The 20,476-nt window shown below is 42.7% G+C and overlaps 2 protein-coding genes across 2 annotated transcripts in view; one reads left to right on the forward strand and one right to left on the reverse strand.

The window, feature by feature from the left end:
- Positions 1-20,476, reverse strand: part of LOC309493254 (C-type mannose receptor 2-like) — a 185,800-nt gene that overhangs the window by 161,397 nt on the left and 3,927 nt on the right. The window lies entirely within an intron of this gene.
- On the forward strand, positions 502-19,877 carry LOC309493263 (uncharacterized protein). Its single transcript, XM_082162429.1, has 6 exons — positions 502-617; positions 15,316-15,590; positions 18,121-18,311; positions 18,456-18,549; positions 19,072-19,271; positions 19,629-19,877. The coding sequence occupies exons 1-6, from the start codon at positions 585-587 to the stop codon at positions 19,817-19,819; spliced, it is 984 nt and encodes a 327-aa protein (XP_082018555.1). The 5' UTR covers positions 502-584; the 3' UTR covers positions 19,820-19,877.

The following is a 20,476-nucleotide window of genomic DNA, read 5'->3' on the forward strand; positions in this document are numbered from 1 at the left end:
GTAAAAAACACTTTTGTAATTACAAATGTTCTAAAACATTTTTTTTCTTCTTTTTATATATTTTATACATTAGTTTGAAAACGATCACTTCTGGAATGTCTATACATGTAGTGAGAATCCGTGTATCATTCGTTCTTTTCATATTCAATTGAGATTCCAAAATCGGAAAATGAAAAAACGGTTTGTTATTTCGTTATTCGTTTATAAATGTGATACCAATAAACAAATAGCGGGTCATTTTTCGTACTTTTGATTTAATGCTCAGATAAAAAATAGGAAATGAAATAAAGGGGGCACGGCCGATTTTGATTTTGATATTTAATCTGTTCCATTTGCGTGAACCGGAAGTTATCTTCGTGTGTGTGTGTTTGTGTGTGTGTGTGTGTGTGTGTGTGTGTGTGTGTGTGTGTGTGTGTTGCACTTGGACGTTTGCAGAGTTAAAAGAAGCCTGAAAAACCTCAATCTTGCAGTGATTACTTCTTCAGTTTAACCAAACGTTAGCCTTCAAATGTGAGATCAATCATGAGAGTTTCAGTTTCATCTTGTTCAGAGGAACTAAACGGGTGACTGTCAAAGAAGACGACATGACGACCGAAAAAATCGGCAGGATCTTCCAGGTAACTTATTGTAGTTTCATCTAAAAATAAGTCTTATTTATTCTGTAAAATTGCACTGACGTAACGTTAACTGTTAGCTAACGTTACTTTATTTTATAACTAACGTTAGGGTGACCATACGTCCTCTTTAACCAGGACATGTCAGGCCAGGAATTTGAGATGGCCCGTAATGTACTGCGGTCACGCCATCTGTGCTTCGGAGAAGCGCGGTCGCGCCATCTACGCTTAAAAACATATTGCGCGTCTACACGAGGTTGCGTGGTAGGCTCAATGTGTATGCGCTTGGTGTCGGCAGACTTAAAAAAAAAAAATTCATAATAAAATCAAATTTTTTCTGCAAACTCCACCAGATTCTTGTTCTACATATCACTGTCTACCACTGTGGTGATTTACGTGTTGTTTTACTGTTTTATTATTTAATAATTAACTGCCAAAGTCCTATACTGTATACCTTGTTATACAGCAATATTTAATAAATTCATAAAAAATGCAAATCAAATTGTTTTCTGCAAACTCCACCAGATTCTTGTTCTTCATATCACTGTCTACCACTGTGGTGATTTACGTGTTGTTTTACTGTTTTATTATTTAATAATTAACTGTCAAAGTCCTATACTGTATACCTGGCTGTATAGGCATATTTAATAAATTCATAAAAAATGCAAATCAAATTGTTCCCTTTCAAGGGAACTCCCGTTGCGTCGAAAACTGACGCTATGGGAACGCTTTGCGTGATGACGTCTTGAAGCACATGTAAAATCAGTCCAATGGTGTGGCGGAACGTCAGAGGCGGGTGACGTCACGTACCAGGAAGCTATAAAAGCCGGCCCGAAACAGAAAACGAAAGCTTTCTGAGTCTTCAGTTGCGCTCTGTGTTGAATCCGTCCTTGTTATTTGGTGTTGTCTGTCTATATTATATATATATATTCAGTATGGCGAGCAAGCAGCAGTTTAGAGTGTGTGTCCATCCCTGCCCGCGTTATTTAACGGGAGGTGATACTCACACTCTTTGTGTTGTTTGTTTGGGTGAGGAGCATGCCCCAGTCAGCACTCGAGGGTGGTGACTGTGTGCATTGCGACGCGCTTCCATTGCGCACGCTCCGATCCCGCTTGGCTCGGTTCAATCCCGATCGCGTTCCCCAGGGCTCGGGTCCCGCCGCGGCTGAGGCTCGGCGGCGATCTCAGACCTGGGGTTCGCAAATGGATCTGTCAGTGGATGTTGAGACGGGCTCTGCCTTATCTCAGCATCAATCTGACAGATCCAGTGCCTCTCATCAGGGTGTGGAAGCACGCATTGCGGTTTCTTCCCCCCCGATAGAGGCACCAATACTGCAACTGTCCAGCTCTGAGGAGTTGGATGTTGTGAGTATTGAAGCTGAGTCTGAGGATTCGCCACCTCAGTGTCATGCGTTTGAGGAACTGCTCGATGTTATTACTAGAGCAGTTGACAGACTATCTATTGAGTGGCCAGAGGATAGGCAGGACGTTCGTTCGAAAAGTAAGCTCGACGAACGCTTCCTGCCATCTCGTACACAGCCTCAGCGAAGAAGCCTTCCGTTTTTCCCCGATCTCCACACCAAGGTGTCGAAATCGTGGGGAAAACCGGTTTCATACAGAGTGTATGCACCACAAACATCCCACTATTCTTCCATTCACAAATATAAAGAATATGGTTATGGGGAGATGCCGAAGGTGGAGGAGACGCTTGCGAGCTATCTCTCTCCAGCAACGGCATCTTCCCTGAAAGCTCCTTCACTTCCCTCTAAGCCAGTAAAATTCACATCATCTCTGGTTCATAAATCGTTTGCAGCCGCTGGTCAAGCTGCAGCGTGTCTGCATACGATGTCTATTATGCAAGCCTATCAGGCAGAATTATTGGGGGATTTAGAGGAGGGCGGGGGAATTGGTCCTGACACAGTGGCTGAACTACGCAGAGCCACAGATCTGTCTCTCAGGGCCACCAAGGAGACCGCTAAATCAATCGGGCGGTCTATGGCAGCCCTGGTGGCCACTGAGAGGCATCTGTGGCTCAATTTGAGCGATATAAAAGAGAAAGAAAAGCACGTTCTCTTAGATGCTCCGGTTTCCACTGTTGGTTTATTTGGTGATGCAGTAAACAGTGCGGTAGCTAAATCTCAGGAAGCTGCTAAACAGGCAGCTGCATTACAAAAACTTCTCCCCCGCCGTTCTTTCATTGAGGCTGCTGAGCGGGAGCAGCCTCACTCCTCTAAAAAGAGCGCTGAACATCGTGCCACTCAAAAACAGAGTGTGTCCTCTCGTGCTCCCCCACAAAAATCTCGGGGACACGGAGGGCGCTCTCAAACCCAGCAGTCTTCGAGGGGTAAAACGGATCTGCGGACCGTTATTACCGCCAAGAAGGCTGCTGGGAAAAAGTCCTGATGTCTGAGGGCTCAGGACAAATGAGGGTAGTCCCCCCGAAGCAGAGCGGTTAACACCTCTTTTCACGGTGCCCGTCTCTCTTCGGTGCCCTCAGGGGACCGTTCTGCCAACCCTGCCACCTCTGGTGTTACAGGGCGCAGCGGTCTCCGGCGAGCACATATCTCAAGGTCCACCCGGAAACGTAGTGGCCTCGGGATGCCCGCCCCCTCTGAGGAGGGTGCTAGAGCAGTCTGTTTGGTCGTTCCCTGCCGGTGCGCCGTTACAGGGCGACGAACCGACTACTCAACAGCAGGAGAAAAATACGGTGCCGTCTCTCTTCGGTGCCCTCAGGGGACCGTTCTGCCAACCCTGCCGCCTCCGGTGTTACAGGGCGCAGCGGTCTCCGGCGAGCACATATCTCAAGGTCCACCCGGAAACGTAGTGGCCTCGGGATGCCCGCCCCCTCTGAGGAGGGTGCTGGAGCAGTCTGTTTGGTCGTTCCCTGCCGGTGCGCCGTTACAGGGCGACGAACCGACTACTCAACAGCAACAAAATCCAGAAACCAGTCTCGAGAGACTGGTACCTCTAGTAGAATCTTTGACAGCGTGGAAGCTACTGTCAAATGTTTCTCGTTGGGTCCTGCAGACCGTGGAAAAAGGGTATTAGATACAATTCTATTAACGCCCACCGCGGTTTATGGGGGTCCTGCCCACAGTGGTGGGCCCCGAGCAGGTTCTGGTTATGGAACAGGAAGTAAACACTCTGTTAGAGAAAGGGGCCATAGAATATGTACCCCCCTCCAACAGGGAAACCGGGTTTTACAACCGGTACTTCATAGTTCCAAAAAAGGACGGGGGATTGCGTCCCATTTTAGATCTTCGAGTTCTGTACGAGTACATGCAGCTCAAGTTCAAAATGTTAACCTTGAGACAAATCGTGCCACAGATCAGGTCCGAGGACTGGTTTGTCACGATAGACCTCAAGGACGCATATTTCCATCCGTCCGTGTCATTGGAAGTTCCTGAGGTTTGCTTTCGGGGGCAAAGCATACCAATATCGAGTTCTTCCATTCGGCCTGGCTTTATCACCCCGCACTTTCACCAAATGCGTGGATGCAGCTCTGGCGCCTCTGCGCCTCCGGGGTATTCGCATCACGAACTACATCGACGATTGGTTGATTTTAGCTCAGTCGCATTAGATGGCGGTTCAACATCGAGATGTTGTTCTCGCCCATATGAAAGAGTTGGGGTTACGGCTGAACGCCAAGAAGAGTGTGCTTTCTCCATTTTAGAGGACCACTTTTTTAGGCGTGGTTTGGGATTCAGTGTCGATGCAGGCGCGCCTGTCATCGCCACGCTTCGATTCCATCCTGGCAGCTGTGAGAAGTGTAAAGCTAGGCCAGCTACTCACTGTCAAACAGTTCCAGAGACTGTTGGGTCTCATGGCAGCAGCTTCCAACGGGATACCTTTTGGACTGCTGCACATGAGGCCCCTGCAGTGGTGGCTCAGGACCAGAGGGTTTTTCCCCGAGGGGCAACCCATTTCGCACAATCAAGGTCACGCGGTGATGCCTACGTGCCTTGGTTATGTGGAAGAAACCTTGGTTCCTGTCCCAGGGCCCAGTGCTGGGAGCTCCTTGTCGTCGCAAACTGCTAACGACGGATGCTTCCCTCACGGGTTGGGGAGCGATCCTGAGGGTCGCTCATCTCAAGGTCTGTGGGAAGACCATCATCGTTCCTGGCATTCTATAGCCTAGAGATGTTAGCTGTCTTCCGGGCTCTGAGGAGCTTTATCACAGGTCTCAGGGGACACCATGTGTACTACATACGGACAACACGTCGGTAGTCGCCTATATCAAGGGGGTTTGCGCTGGCATGCCATATCCTCTTGTGGTCCCAGGGGAAGTTGCTGTCACTGAAGGCAGCCTACATCCCCGGGGTCCAGAATATAGGAGCAGACACTCTGTCGAGACAGGGGCCGAGGCCCGGGGAATGGTGGCTCCACCCCCGAGGTGGTGGAGCTGATATGGACATTTTAAGTGGATCTGTTTGCGTCTCGAGAGACGTCTCACTGTCCACTTTGGTTCTCCTTCACGCATCCAGCTCCTCTGGGACTGGATGCTATGGTACAGACGTGGCCGAGGCTACGTCTGTACGCCTTTCCCCCAGTTGCTCTGCTCCCGGGAGTTCTGGAAAGAGTTCGCAGGGACCGGGTTTGCCTGCTTTTTATAGCCCCGCGCTGGCCGGGCAGAGTATGGTTTCCCGATATTGTGTCCGTCCTCGACGGGCATCCTCTGGAGTTACCCGTCAGGAGGGACCTTCTGTCCCAGGCAGAGGGCTCGATATTTCACCCTCGGCCAGAACTGTGGAACCTGTGGGCTTGGCCTCTGAGGGGGCCCAGCTCATAGAGTCAGGTCTCTCAACCGAGGTTGTTGAGACCATTCTACAGTCCAGAGCTCCCTCCACGAGGAAACTTTATGCCCTGAAGTGGAGAGTATTCACTTCTTGGTGTAGTGACCGTCGGTTGGACCCAGTCCACTGCCCAATTGGTACAGTGCTGGAGTTCCTGCAGGAACGGTTCACTGCAGGTCTGACCCCGTCCACTTTAAAGGTCTATGTGGCGGCCATAGGTGCTTACCACAGTCCTTTGGGTGGAATGTCTGTGGGGAAAGACCCCTTGGTATCTCGTTTCCTTCGTGGCACTTGGAGGTCCTCCTCCCTTTCGAAATCGGACCAGGAGGCGAATAATTTGCTTTGCCCTGTTCGGGCGTTAGACGCGTATGTCCACAGAGCTGCCCTGTGGCGTAAAAGTGACTTTTGCTCCCCTAACAAGGGAGGTCCAGTGTCTAAGCAAAGGATGAGCAAGTGGGTGGTTGAGACTATCTCACTGGCTTATGAGGCGGCTGGACAGCCTTCTCCTTTGGCTGTCCGGTCGCTCTCTACTAGGAGTATGGCGGCCTCTAAGGCCCTTATATCAGGAGTATCGTTACAGGACGTCTGTGATGCGGCAGGCTGGTCCTCACCGCACACCTTCGTCAGGTTCTACTCTCTGGATTTAGACTCTACTCCAGGGTCTCATGTTTTGTCTTCTTAGTGCTGCTCACATGATTACACACAGGACAGACATTTGTAGCTATGGAGGCGTTGGTATAGACGTTCCCATAGCGTCAGTTTTCGACGCAACGGGAGTTCCCTTGAAAGGGAACGCCTCGGTTACGACTGTAACCTCGGTTCCCTGAAGAGGGAACGAGCGTTGCGTCGCCTTGCCATATCTCCTTCATGCCTGTCAGCGCGACTTCAGACTTTACGAAGCTTTCGTTTTCTGTTTCGGGCCAGCTTTTATAGCTTCCTGGTACGTGACGTCACCCGCCTCTGACGTTCCGCCACACCATTGGACTGATTTTACATGTGCTTCAAGACGTCATCACGCAAAGCGTTCCCATAGCGTCAGTTTTCGACGCAACGCTCGTTCCCTCTTCAGGGAACCGAGGTTACAGTCGTAACCGAGGCGTTTTCTGCAAACTCCACCAGATTCTTGTTCTACATATCACTGTCTACCACTGTGGTGATTTACATGTTGTTTTACTGTTTTATTATTTAATAATTAACTGCCAAAGTCCTATACTTTATACCTGGCTGTATAGGCATATTTAATAAATTCATAAAAAATGCAAATCAAATTGTTTTCTGCAAACTCCACCAGATTCTTGTTCTACATATCACTGTCTACCACTGTGGTGATTTTCATGTTGTTTTACTGTTTTATTATTGAATAATTAACTGTCAAAGTCCTATACTGTAGGCTATACCTGGCTATACAGCAATATTTAATAAATTCATAAAAAATGCAAATCAAATTGTTTTCTGCAAACTCCACCAGATTCTTGTTCTTCATATCACTGTCTACCACTGTGGTGATTCTCATGTTGTTTCACTATTTAATAATTAACTGCCAAAATCCTATACTGTATACCTGGCTGTATAGGCATATTTAATAAATTCATAAAAAATGCAAATCAAATTGTTTTCTGCAAACTCCACCAGATTCTTGTTCTACATATCACTGCCTACCACTGTGGTGATTTACGTGTTGTTTTACTGTTTTATTATTTAATAATTAACTGCCAAAGTCCTATACTGTATACCTTGTTATACAGCAATATTTAATAAATTCATAAAAAATGCAAATCAAATTGTTTTCTGCAAACTCCACCAGATTCTTGTTCTTCATATCACTGTCTACCACTGTGGTGATTTACGTGTTGTTTTACTGTTTTATTATTTAATAATTAACTGCCAAAGTCCTATACTGTATACCTGGCTGTATAGGCATATTTAATAAATTCATAAAAAATTGAAATCAAATTGTTTTCTGCAAACTCCACCAGATTCTTGTTCTACATCTCACAGACTACCACTGTGGTGATTTACGTGTTGTTTTAATGTTTTATTATTTAAAGTTAGCATATGTTGTGGAATTAACAGTACCATGGGAAGATGGGGTTGAAGAGGCTTATGAGAGGAAAAAGAACAAATATTCCGACCTGGCAGCTGAAGCATCCCAGAACGGCTGGAAGACCAGCATCTTCCCGGTAGAAGTGGGATGCAGGGGATTTGTTGCCACTTCTACCACCAGTTTTCTGAGGAAAATAGGGGTGAAGGGTCGCTCTCTCCAACAGGCCATCAAGTCTATGTCAAGTGCTGCCGAAAAAAGCAGTAACTGGCTCTGGATCAAGCGTAAGGACCCCAACTGGGCAGCAAGGTAGAGACAGATGGTATGCGGTCAGGCTTAGGCCCGACTCAGGGAGAAGGACGCCCCTGCCAGGCAGAGTCCATCAGGGATATGGAGGGTATGGCATGGAGGGGGGTGTACCTGGGACGCTGGGTACACTGTTGAGCCTTCTGGAGATGTTGTGGGCTTCAATCAACGAAACGTCGATGAAGCAGGGTGCCCACCTGATGACCCCAATGACATACCTTACCCTTTTTCACCACTCCACACCGACTGCTACTATCAAGAGTTTCCTACTAAGGGGATTGAAACATCTAGTTCTATTAGCTTTAATGATCTTCTGGAAGAAAACCCAGTGACTGTTGTGAAAGTACAGCTGACGACATGGGAAAGACCGTGTGACAGCATGGAGAGACAGTTGACAGGAGGAAATAGACCCCAACGGGGCTGTTATGGGCTAGCTCCCCATAGCAGCAGGCTCCGTCACCCTATTAGGGCACAAGAGCCACCTTATCTGGCTACGAAAAGTTCAAAAAGAAGAATACCCCTAGAGTCTGCGAGAGCAGGGGCGCAAGAAGACTCACAGACTGACCTCCCGGTAATGACCCTCGGAATGGACATGACATTGAATGAAGGAAGTAGTAAGACTCTTGAGAAACCAGCAGCTGGAAATGTTCTTCAGACTTGCGTGTGTGGATGGGCGAAAGTAACATCAACCCATGGTCTTAAGATACATCAAGGACGGATGAAATCCCTGAGAACCATCAACCCAGGGCCCCGCATTGACCAGATTCTGTCAAGAAGAAGGTTAAATCAGTCGGATGAAAATCAGCGGCAGGAAGAACCCCACAGTCCGCAGAGAATCAGCACCCCAGGGAATGAGGAGAAGGCTTCAGGCAAAACCACCAGTCCAAGACAACAACCAGCCCACCGCAAAAAAGAAAACATGCAAGGATGTAAGCCGTTGGTCAAATGGCCAAAGTCTAACAGCAAGGAGTGGGAAACCATCAATACAGACTTAAGCCTTATCCTAAATAACATCAAAGGATCAGCTGAGAAGAAGCTGGAGAAGATGGGTGACCTTATCTACAGCTACGGAGAGGAGAAATGTGGAGTGAAGGAGCAAGTCAGAAAGAAAGACATGCTTCCCGCCCCCAAGTCCCGTCGGCTTCAAGAAATCCAACAACTTGTGAAAGAGAGGCGACGGCTAAGAAAGTTGTGGAGAAAGGCGACAGTAGAAGAAAGGGAAGGCATCAACTTCCTTCAAAAGGACTTAAAGCATAGACTCTCAAAACTCCACCGAGCAGAAAGCCTACGGAAGCGCCGGAAAAAGAAAGAAAAAGCTAGAACCGATTTCTATAAAGACCCTTTTAAATTTGTGAAAGGCATACTCACAAAGGAGAAGAGTGGATCCCTGAAAACATCAAAAGACCAGGTTGAAGAGCATTTGAGAACCATCTATACTAATAGGAAAAAAGATGAACCGATCGTTGTCCCCACTGACATACCTCCAATATCACCACCACAACATCAGTTTGATATCAGCCCTCCCAAACTGAGCGAGGTGAAGCAGGCAGTGAAAAAGGCAAGATCAGCATCTGCACCAGGCCCTAACGGCGTATCGTATAGTGTCTACAAGAACGCTCCAGATGTTGTGAAAATTCTGTGGAAAAACATGAAAGTGGCGTGGGTCAAGCAAATCATCCCGAAAGCCTGGCGAAGAGCGGGAGGGGTGTTTATCCCAAAAGAAAAGAACTCAAAAACCATTGAACAGTTCCGCCAGATAAACCTTCTGAACATTGAAGGCAAGATCTTTTTCAAAGTGTTGGCAAACCGACTGACACAGTATTTAAAACAAAACCACTTCATTGACACATCAATCCAAAAGGCTGGCATTGCAGGCTTTTCGGGATGCCTTGAACATAACAGCATCATATGGCATCAAATCCAGACTGCAAAGAAAGAAGGGAAAGATCTTCACGTCTTGTTCCTTGATCTGGCCAATGCCTTTGGTTCAGTTCCTCATTCAGTTCTGTGGGCTGCCTTTGATTTCTTCCAAGTGCCGACTACAATCACAAATCTAGTGAAACACTACTTCCAGGACCTACAGTTTTGCCTTACAACATCAGACTTCACCACAAGTTGGCAACCGCTGGAGGTAGGCATCATGGCGGGGTGTACCATCTCCCCATTGGCCTTCACGATGGCAATGGAGATCATTATTAGAGCCTCGAAATGGGTTGTGGGAGGAGAACGACTACAATGTAATCAGAGGTTACCACCAATTCGAGCCTATATGGATCTAACAATACTCACAACAACTGTCCCCTGCACCAAGAGATTGCTGGAGAAACTTCATCAAAATATAACATGGGCGAGGATGAAGTTAAAGCCCAATAAGTGCAGAAGCATCTCTATCGTGAAAGGCCAAGTCACAGACCAAAGATTTCATATTGGCGGAACAACTGTCCCAACTGTATCAGAAATGCCAGTAAAGAGTTTGGGGAGATGGTATGATGCGAAGCTCAAAGACACCGAGCAGTTTGAACAACTAAAAAATGATACCAGCCTGTACATGGAGCGCATCAGCAAGACCTTGTTGCCAGGAAAACTCAAGTTATGGTGTTTTCAATTTGGAATACTTCCAAGACTCTTGTGGCCGTTAACTGTGTATGAGATCCCCATCACCAAGGTTGAAAAGTTGGAACGGCTGATAAGCACACAGCTTAAGCAGTGGCTTGGAATTCCACGTTGTTTAAGTTCCGTTGGCCTTTATGGACATGGCAAGTTGGAATTACCAATCACAGGGCTCGTGGAAGAGTTCAAATGCACCAAAGCAAGGCTCGTTATGACCCTATCTGAATCAGAGGATGTAGTCATTCGAACAGCGGCCCCCCGGGTGGTAGCAGGAAGGAAGTGGATTCCATCAGAAGCTGTTCGGAGTGCAAAGTCTACGCTTCATTTCAGAGATGTGGTTGGACAAGTACAGCATGGAAGGGCAGGGTTTGGACTCATCCCCAAAACTCCTCTGTGGCATAAAGCAACATCAGTGCAGAAGAGACAGCTAGTGGTAGAAGAGGTTAGGAGACAGGAGGAGGGAGAGCGACATGCCAAAGTCATATCAATGGCCAAGCAAGGGAGATGGACCAATTGGGAGGGCCTGGAGAAGAAAAAGCTCAGCTGGCGTGACATCTGGCAGATGGAGGGAGCACGGCTGAGTTTTGTAATCAGGGCCACATACGACCTGCTACCCTCCCCTCAAAATCTGAAAGAGTGGCATGGAGAAGATCCCGCCTGTTCCCTGTGTCAAGTACCTGCATCCCTAAGGCACATTCTATCAGGGTGTACTATAAGTCTCACCCAAGGGCGCTATACTTGGCGGCATAACCAAGTACTCAGAGAACTGGCAGTAATATTGGAACAGAAACGAACTACAACAAACAATCTCCCACAAACATCAGCAGGAGAGGTCAACTTCACAAATTTTGTACCAGCTGGCCAACATCAAGAGCACAGTACAACACCTAAGGATGCAAGCATCCTGCAGTCAGCGCGGGATTGGAAATTGGAAGTGGACCTTGATAAGAAGCTTGTGTTTCCCCCAGAAATAGTGGTTACAACACTCCGGCCAGACATGGTCCTGTGGTCTCCAACAACAAAGTTAGCATATGTTGTGGAATTAACAGTACCATGGGAAGATGGGGTTGAAGAGGCTTATGAGAGGAAAAAGAACAAATATTCCGACCTGGCAGCTGAAGCATCCCAGAACGGCTGGAAGACCAGCATCTTCCCGGTAGAAGTGGGATGCAGGGGATTTGTTGCCACTTCTACCACCAGTTTTCTGAGGAAAATAGGGGTGAAGGGTCGCTCTCTCCAACAGGCCATCAAGTCTATGTCAAGTGCTGCCGAAAAAAGCAGTAACTGGCTCTGGATCAAGCGTAAGGACCCCAACTGGGCAGCAAGGTAGAGACAGATGGTATGCGGTCAGGCTTAGGCCCGACTCAGGGAGAAGGACGCCCCTGCCAGGCAGAGTCCATCAGGGATATGGAGGGTATGGCATGGAGGGGGGTGTACCTGGGACGCTGGGTACACTGTTGAGCCTTCTGGAGACGTTGTGGGCTTCAATCAACGAAACGTCGATGAAGCAGGGTGCCCACCTGATGACCCCAATGACATACCTTACCCTTTTTCACCACTCCACACCGACTGCTACTATCAAGAGTTTCCTACTAAGGGGATTGAAACATCTAGTTCTATTAGCTTTAATAATAATAATAATTAACTGCCAAAGTCCTATACTGTATACCTGGCTGTATAGGCATATTTAATAAATTCATAAAAAATTGAAATCAAATTGTTTTCTGCAAACTCCACCAGATTCTTGTTCTTCATATCACTGTCTACCACTGTGGTAATTTACGTGTTGTTTTACTGTTTTATTATTTAATAATTAACTGTCAAAGTCCTATACTGTATACCTTGTTATACAGCAATATTTAATAAATTCATAAAAAATGCAAATCAAATTGTTTTCTGCAAACTCCACCAGATTCTTGTTCTTCATATCACTGTCTACCACTGTGGTGATTTACGTGTTGTTTTACTGTTTTATTATTTAATAATTAACTGCCAAAGTCCTATACTGTATACCTGGCTGTATAGGCATATTTAATAAATTCATAAAAAATTGAAATCAAATTGTTTTCTGCAAACTCCACCAGATTCTTGTTCTTCATATCACTGTCTACCACTGTGTTGATTTACATGTTGTTTTACTGTATTATTATTTAATAATTAACTGTCAAAGTCCTATACTGTATACCTTGTTATACAGCAATATTTAATAAATTCATAAAACATGCAAATCAAATTGTTTGAAAATTGAAAATCACCACAGTGGTAGTCTGTGAGATGAAGAACAAGAATCTGGTGGAGTTTGCAGAAAACAATTTGATTTCAATTTTTTATGAATTTATTAAATATGCCTATACAGCCAGGTATACAGTATAGGACTTTGGCAGTTAATTATTAAATAATAAAACAGTAAAACAACACGTAAATCACCACAGTGGTAGTCTGTGAGATGTAGAACAAGAAGCTGGTGGAGTTTGCAGAAAACAATTTGATTTGCATTTTTTATGAATTTATTAAATATTGCTGTATAGCCAGGTATACAGTATAGGACTTTGACAGTTAATTATTAAATAATAAAACAGTAAAACAACATGAAAATCACCACAGTGGTAGACAGTGATATGAAGAACAAGAATCTGGTGGAGTTTGCAGAAAACAATTTGATTTGCATTTTTTATGAATTTATTAAATATGCCTATACAGCCAGGTATACAGTATAGGACTTTGGCAGTTAATTATTAAATAATAAAACAGTAAAACAACCTGAAAATCACCACAGTGGTAGTCTGTGAGATGTAGAACAAGAATCTGGTGGAGTTTGCAGAAAACAATTTGATTTGCATTTTGTATGAATTTATTAAATATTGCTGTATAGCCAGGTATACAGTATAGGACTTTGGCAGTTAATTATTAAATAATAAAACAGTAAAACAACATGAAAATCACCACAGTGGTAGTCTGTGAGATGTAGAACAAGAATCTGGTGGAGTTTGCAGAAAACAATTTGATTTGCATTTTTTATGAATTTATTAAATATGCCTATACAGCCAGGTATACAGTATAGGACTTTGGCAGTTAATTATTAAATAATAAAACAGTAAAACAACACGTAAATCACCACAGTGGTAGACAGTGATATGAAGAACAAGAATCTGGTGGAGTTTGCAGAAAACAATTTGATTTGCATTTTTTATGAATTTATTAAATATGCCTATACAGCCAGGTATACAGTATAGGACTTTGGCAGTTAATTATTAAATAATAAAACAGTAAAACAACACGTAAATCACCACAGTGGTAGACAGTGATATGAAGAACAAGAATCTGGTGGAGTTTGCAGAAAACAATTTGATTTGCATTTTTTATGAATTTATTAAACATGCCTATACAGCCAGGTATACAGTATAGGATTTTGGCAGTTAATTATTAAATAATAAAACAGTAAAACAACATGAAAATCACCACAGTGGTAGACAGTGAGATGTAGAACAAGAATCTGGTGGAGTTTGCAGAAAACAATTTGATTTGCATTTTGTATGAATTTATTAAATATTGCTGTATAGCCAGGTATACAGTATAGGACTTTGGCAGTTAATTATTAAATAATAAAACAGTAAAACAACATGAAAATCACCACAGTGGTAGTCTGTGAGATGAAGAACAAGAATCTGGTGGAGTTTGCAGAAAACAATTTGATTTGCATTTTTTATGAATTTATTAAATATGCCTATACAGCCAGGTATACAGTATAGGACTTTGGCAGTTAATTATTAAATAATAAAACAGTAAAACAACATGAAAATCACCACAGTGGTAGACAGTGATATGTAGAACAAGAATCTGGTGGAGTTTGCAGAAAACAATTTGATTTGCATTTTTTATGAATTGATTAAATATTGCTGTATAGCCAGGTATACAGTATAGGACTTTGGCAGTTAATTATTAAATAATAAAACAGTAAAACAACATGAGAATCACCACAGTGGTAGACAGTGATATGAAGAACAAGAATCTGGTGGAGTTTGCAGAAAACAATTTGATTTGCATTTTCTATGAATTTATTAAATATTGCTGTATAACAAGGTATACAGTATAGGACTTTGACAGTTAATTATTAAATAATAAAACAGTAAAACAACATGAAAATCACCACAGTGGTAGTCTGTGAGATGAAGAACAAGAATCTGGTGGAGTTTGCAGAAAACAATTTGATTTGCATTTTTTATGAATTTATTAAATATGCCTATACAGCCAGGTATACAGTATAGGACTTTGGCAGTTAATTATTAAATAATAAAACAGTAAAACAACACGTAAATCACCACAGTGGTAGACAGTGATATGTAGAACAAGAATCTGGTGGAGTTTGCAGAAAACAATTTGATTTTATTATGAATTTTTTTTTTTAAAGTCTGCCGACACCAAGCGCATACACATTGAGCCTACCACGCAACCTCGTGTAGACGCGCAATATGTTTTTAAGCGTAGATGGCGCGACCGCGCTTCTCCGAAGCACAGATGGCGTGACCGCAGTCAAAAATCGTCCGGGATTCGGCATTTGCTTTCTACAGTCACCATTCAGTTTACATTATTACATTATTTGACACTGACACGTACGTGCCAGCTTTGCAGGTCATGCATTCTGCTTCACATGGATCCTGATCGAGACGAACACACAGGAATTTTCTTAGCAATACTAAAACGCACATCAACCGATCACTTTTTTAGCGTTCATGTAAACACTATTCAGATTTACCAATCGGAATTAATTCAGTCCTATTGAATCAAAAGGTGTGCATGCAAACAAAATGATTGGCGACGATAGAAAGCAAAAGCCGAATCCCGGATATTTTGGGCGATTTCGAAATCCCGGCCGGACATGTCCTGGAAAAAGAGGACGTATGGTCACCCTAACTAACGTTGTACCCTTCCTTCACTGTTTACATTTGCAAAGGTACATGGCCCCAGTCTCTACATCACCGATGACAGCAACATAGCCCTATTTCCTGGGCCTGATGGCCGTTTTAGCACTTTAGACCTCATTGTAAGAGGACATTACGAGGTGCACGGCGAAAGCAGTGTGGAAGACTCATCTACCGGCAGTGTGCCAGCAACACACCCTACCCGCTTTTCTTTCCACCGCCCAACCAGCGCTGCAGGTTCTGCTGCAGGTTCTGCTGCAAGGGCTTCAGCAAATCAAAGAGCTAATCTGACAAAAACATTCCAAAGGTGACCAAATAAAACTTTCACCATCACACCAATGTTAAGAGTATGTTAATACGATTACAGTTGTGTTCAAGGCAATGATATGCTTGTTATGCTAGCCATAACTACATACAGAAATAACATTTATTCACAAGTGTGACTTTAGCATATTTGACACTGATAATACATCTGCAGAAGAATGCGCTTTCAATGTAATGGCTTCATTATGTTATCAAGTCACTACTATATCTGCATAATTCACCTGGATGCATTTGATAGGCTGTAGTATGAATATGGCTGTATCTAGGCATGTGCCGGTATCACATTTTCATGCTGCGATTAATTGAGTGATCTTTTATCACGGTATACGGTATTATCACGATATTTTAATTGCACATGAGAAACAGATGGATTTTGGGGGGGGGGGGTGTAAAAAATTAATTAAAACTTGCATCACAAGGTGTAATTGTGATTGTCAAAACATTTGGTAACTAAACTGAATTTTATTAAGTTTAGTGACAACACCATGTTACAATGATTACATGGTACAATGACTGGTAGGCTACTGTTTGTATTGCTTAAAGGGGTCATATAATGGTACATGCACTTTTACAAGTTGATTGCACTGAAATGTCTGTTGGCAGTGCCTGTACACAACCATCCTATCATGATTAAAATCCATCCAGTGGTTTTGTTTTAATCTCCTTATATGTTTGACCATCTATGAAATCAAGCCGTTCGATATTGTGACGTCATAAGATCGTACGCCCCTCCCGCGATTGTGATTGACAGCCGTGCTTCAACACAAGACCCGCCCTGAGCAAGCTGTGACAGCCGTCGTCATAGTAGTCCGCCATTGTTGATATGCTGGAGTAGAATGGCGTCTACACGATTGTGGTGTTCTGTTCTTAGATGTAATAAGGAACACAGCAGTCATTTGGATGTTCCTAAATCTGAGCCGTTATAGATGCAGTGGCTGAGTTTTGTTTTTGAAGCGATATGCCCAAAGGATTGACGCGGGGATTCCCTCACGGGGATTCCCCACGATCGTCCATGCTTTCATGTTTACGCGAATCATTTCACACCAGACAGCTTCACAAACGAGAAAAAACGGATCGGTACCAACGTGTTACTGCTGAACCTCCAGAAGATGTGAGTGTAATGTTTTATTAACCTTTATATTAGTATTTATATTAATCTTTGCGAAATTTGCAAACCTTGCTGCAGGCTTCACGATGAATGCGTCTAAGGTTTACACTCAGGGTACATTACAGCATGTTTTCTATGTACGACGTTCTCAATATAATTCATAATCCCACGTTTATAATGAACAACGCGTGGTTATTGTGTTACAAACGGTGTACGCACAGAACAGAGGGGCGGGGTGAGCAAAGCTCATTATCATTTAAAGACACATGCACTGAAACGGCGTGCTGAAAACAGAGCTGTTTTTGACCAGGTAAAATTAGTGTTTTCTTACAATACTAATGAGAATTTTTAATTAAAGTATATTACAAACTTTTAATTTAGACCCTAAAGAATCATATTAGCTTGTACAAAAATGGCATTATATGACCCCTTTAACACAAATTTAACGATTTCAATTCAATACTTGGGATTTGATTTAAATCTTGATTCAATATTGACTTATTTTGGATAAATATTAGGAAGGCTACAGTAGATAGCCCACATGTTATTTTTTTCTCATGAAAAAAAATATCTCACATAATGCTATGTAACCATATAGAGCCCTATCAGCTGGTATTATTAAAGGTTACAAATAACTAATTAAATCAAATATAATGTGGTTTTCATTATAATAACAATAATGTAATGACACAAGTAAAAATATAATAAATATGTAAAAAAGTGCAGTGCACATATTCAGCAAAATACTCCTCTTTATGTTTTAGTCATCTAACATGCTGCTGGTCATTAAATAGTTTAAATGTAACGTTCTGTGACACAATTGTTCTCCTGTTTCATATCAAAAGTAACCTGCTCTGTCTTGTTTGACGGTCTTCGTGTCTTCTTTGCTCCGCGATTTTTCTCTGCGTGAGAAAACGGATGTGTGGCGTGAGCGTGTGAGGAGTCTCGCGCTGAATGCGTCGAGTTGGCAGCTCTGCTTTTAGAAGCGGGATGGATCCGGATAGATCGGCGGCGGCCATAGACTGTAGGCGGCGGCGTTCCTCCTTCCGCCATGCTGCTTCTCCATGTGAGGACTGTTTACATTAGACTAGAAGTGCGCAACGGCCGCATGCTCATACACGTGGCGATTGTTTACATCAGAGTGCGCACGTGTTTCGCACAGCATAGGCAGTGCTTGTTTAAGCGGTTGATGGAAAATAAGCTATAATGCGCGTTCTAAAAATCTAAATTCGGATCTATTATTTTTCACGGTATTTTGAAGTGCCCACGATAACAATATCGTGCATATTCATTACCGCGATTTATCGCATTACCGAATACCGGCACATGTCTAGCTGTATCATAGGAATAAAGCCTAAACAATTTAAATTGAGTAAAATAAATGTTTTCTATTATCAATATTCAGGAACATCTTCATCGCTGAACTTGTGGATGGCAAGTTGGAGACTAGCACAACGCTGACTGTGCGTTTTTCAGAATTGGAAGCTTCTGTTATGGGCATCCTCTACAAAGTCAATGATGCCCTTGAACAAGAGGATTCACGCATCCTCACTGACGGCCAGGGGAACAAAATCTTGGACTCTGAAGGAACCAGAGGTATAACTGAACACTTTGTATTGTTTATATGAAAGAAATATGAAATAGTATATATAAATCCAGGATACCTTTATTGTATGCTTCGAATTAACTTATTTGTATTAGGAGTTATTGCCCATCTCCTGAGACATATTTTCTACACAGGATCAGCATTTTGGAAGCAAAATGCAAGGAAAATATTTGCTGTGAAGGAAGAACACTTCTTGCAGTTACAAGCTAGTAAAAAGAGGAGACTGAGGTATTTAATTTGGAAAATGCACATTATTATGGTCGCATATTTGTTTGCTTTCATAAATTCATAGGTGAGGAATAACTGTAAGATGTTTTGCCAATATAGGCCCCGTTACAGATAGTCACAAATTGTTCCAGGGAAAGACATTTGACATTTGTACCAGTCACCCTGAGACGTTTTAAATGATTCTAAATATGTATAATATTCGATGATAATTATTCACATTAAACCATATAGATTATTGTGCGAGTTTCAGTTGATCTTGGCATGAGAGAGAGGGTGAGGGATAAAATGTAGTTTAGAATGAGTTCAGATGTTAATTTGCAGCAAGGTCCTTTGTCTACTCGAGGAGTGGTCATTCCTAGTTGGCAGAACTAGTTCTTTCAGTTGTTCCAGTCTTACAGCATAAAAACATCTGGCTATTCAATACTATGTCTACTACAGTGACCATAGTAGATATTGTCAGGGTTAAAATTGTTGCATTTATTGGATATAATTTGCTTGTTGTATATTGTGCTTGTTTTTCAGTCGACGAGAAGATACAGGCCTCGATCTGGTTTTTGATAGAATTGAAGAGGTGGTCCTGGCATCCCAGGGACTGCAAGAAGTGTCCACTACAATGAAGGAGCTGATGGAGTTTGCAAATTCCAACCGCAGAACAACACTATCCCTGACTGAGGCCCAAGCAGCTGCTGTTAGAGATGCCTTTGCCTGCATTGTCTGCAAAAGTAAAACATTTTTTAAATATTGTTTTCTTTAAAAACCTGTATTACTTATAATTCAGAAGTTGTTAAAAAAAAACATACACTTTTCAATGTCTTATTTAGATACGAATGACAATTGCTGATAATTAGATAAATATGGAAAATCCCAGGTCAGGTGTTCTGATAACCACAGATGTGGATACAGTAAATAAACAGATGGTACCATACCATGCCATAGTACCAAAGTTTAGTCTACTTAACACGCATATATATATATATATGTGCAACTAATTAACTCTTTCCATGAAGAACATAGACCAAATATAGCAATTCAATCAAATACTGTAGTTTTTGAAACTGTTTTCTGATTTAAATTGGCAGATCCAGTGGTTGAGCCCATGGTTTCATCGTGCTGCCAAAGCCTTGTTGGCTGTAGGAGCTGCATTGAAGAGTGGCAGAAAAATTCTGCCTTTTGCCCAAAATGTCGAATTGATGATTTTGGTGGCAACATTCAAAGACTTACTGGACTCTCTGATGCATTGACTGCATTGGGAAGCATACTCTGGGAGTAACACCGTGTACAAAATGCAATCATGTGTAATTGCATTGTTTTACTGTTCTTTGTGTTCAATTTGTCTACAATTTAAGCAAACTCTTTTTTTGCTCATGTTTCAATGCTGTGAAAGCTAAGTTACAATCCCAGATTTGCACTACTTTGTTGTATATTTTCTTAAATTGTTTGCATTTGGAAACGTACTCTAGGAATTACATTGTACACTAAGTAGGCTATTCATAATAGTGTAGTTTTGCCGCTTTGTGTTCTATTTCTTCTTGAACAACAGGTCGAGTTTACAGTTAAAGCACTATTTCATGCGTGTAGTTTTATTAGGTCATTTTAATTATTTAAAAACTAAGTTACAATCTCAAATTTGCACTATTTTATGTTGTATGTTTTTCAGTATTTTAAAGTTAACAGTTTAAATTAAGCATATAAAGTCTGCCCTTCTGGCAATACTAGTGCAATACTTTGTCATTGTATGCAATATTTTATTTCACCTAAAAGGGTTCAATACAACTAGTTTAAAGCAAAGGTTTATTTGTCAAATTATTCAACTGACACGTTGGGGGCACAGTGGCAGCTACATACGATTTTTATAACAATCTGTATGCCTAGGTTTTTTTTTAAGAGCAGGGTTATACAGGGTGCTCTCATAAAACATACAGTAAAA

Source organism: Leuciscus leuciscus, assembly GCF_965113295.1.
Source record: "Leuciscus leuciscus genome assembly, chromosome: 2".
NCBI classification, from domain to species: Eukaryota; Metazoa; Chordata; class Actinopteri; order Cypriniformes; family Leuciscidae; genus Leuciscus; species Leuciscus leuciscus.

Excerpts from the sequence above, each read along its gene's own strand:
- LOC309493263 (XM_082162429.1), top strand. The coding sequence starts at position 585 with ATGACGACCGAAAAAATCGGCAGGATCTTCCAG. Across the intron at positions 15,591-18,120 it reads CTGACAAAAACATTCCAAAG|GAACATCTTCATCGCTGAAC; the intron begins GTGACCAAATAA and ends ATCAATATTCAG. Across the intron at positions 19,272-19,628 it reads TGCCTGCATTGTCTGCAAAA|ATCCAGTGGTTGAGCCCATG; the intron begins GTAAAACATTTT and ends TTAAATTGGCAG.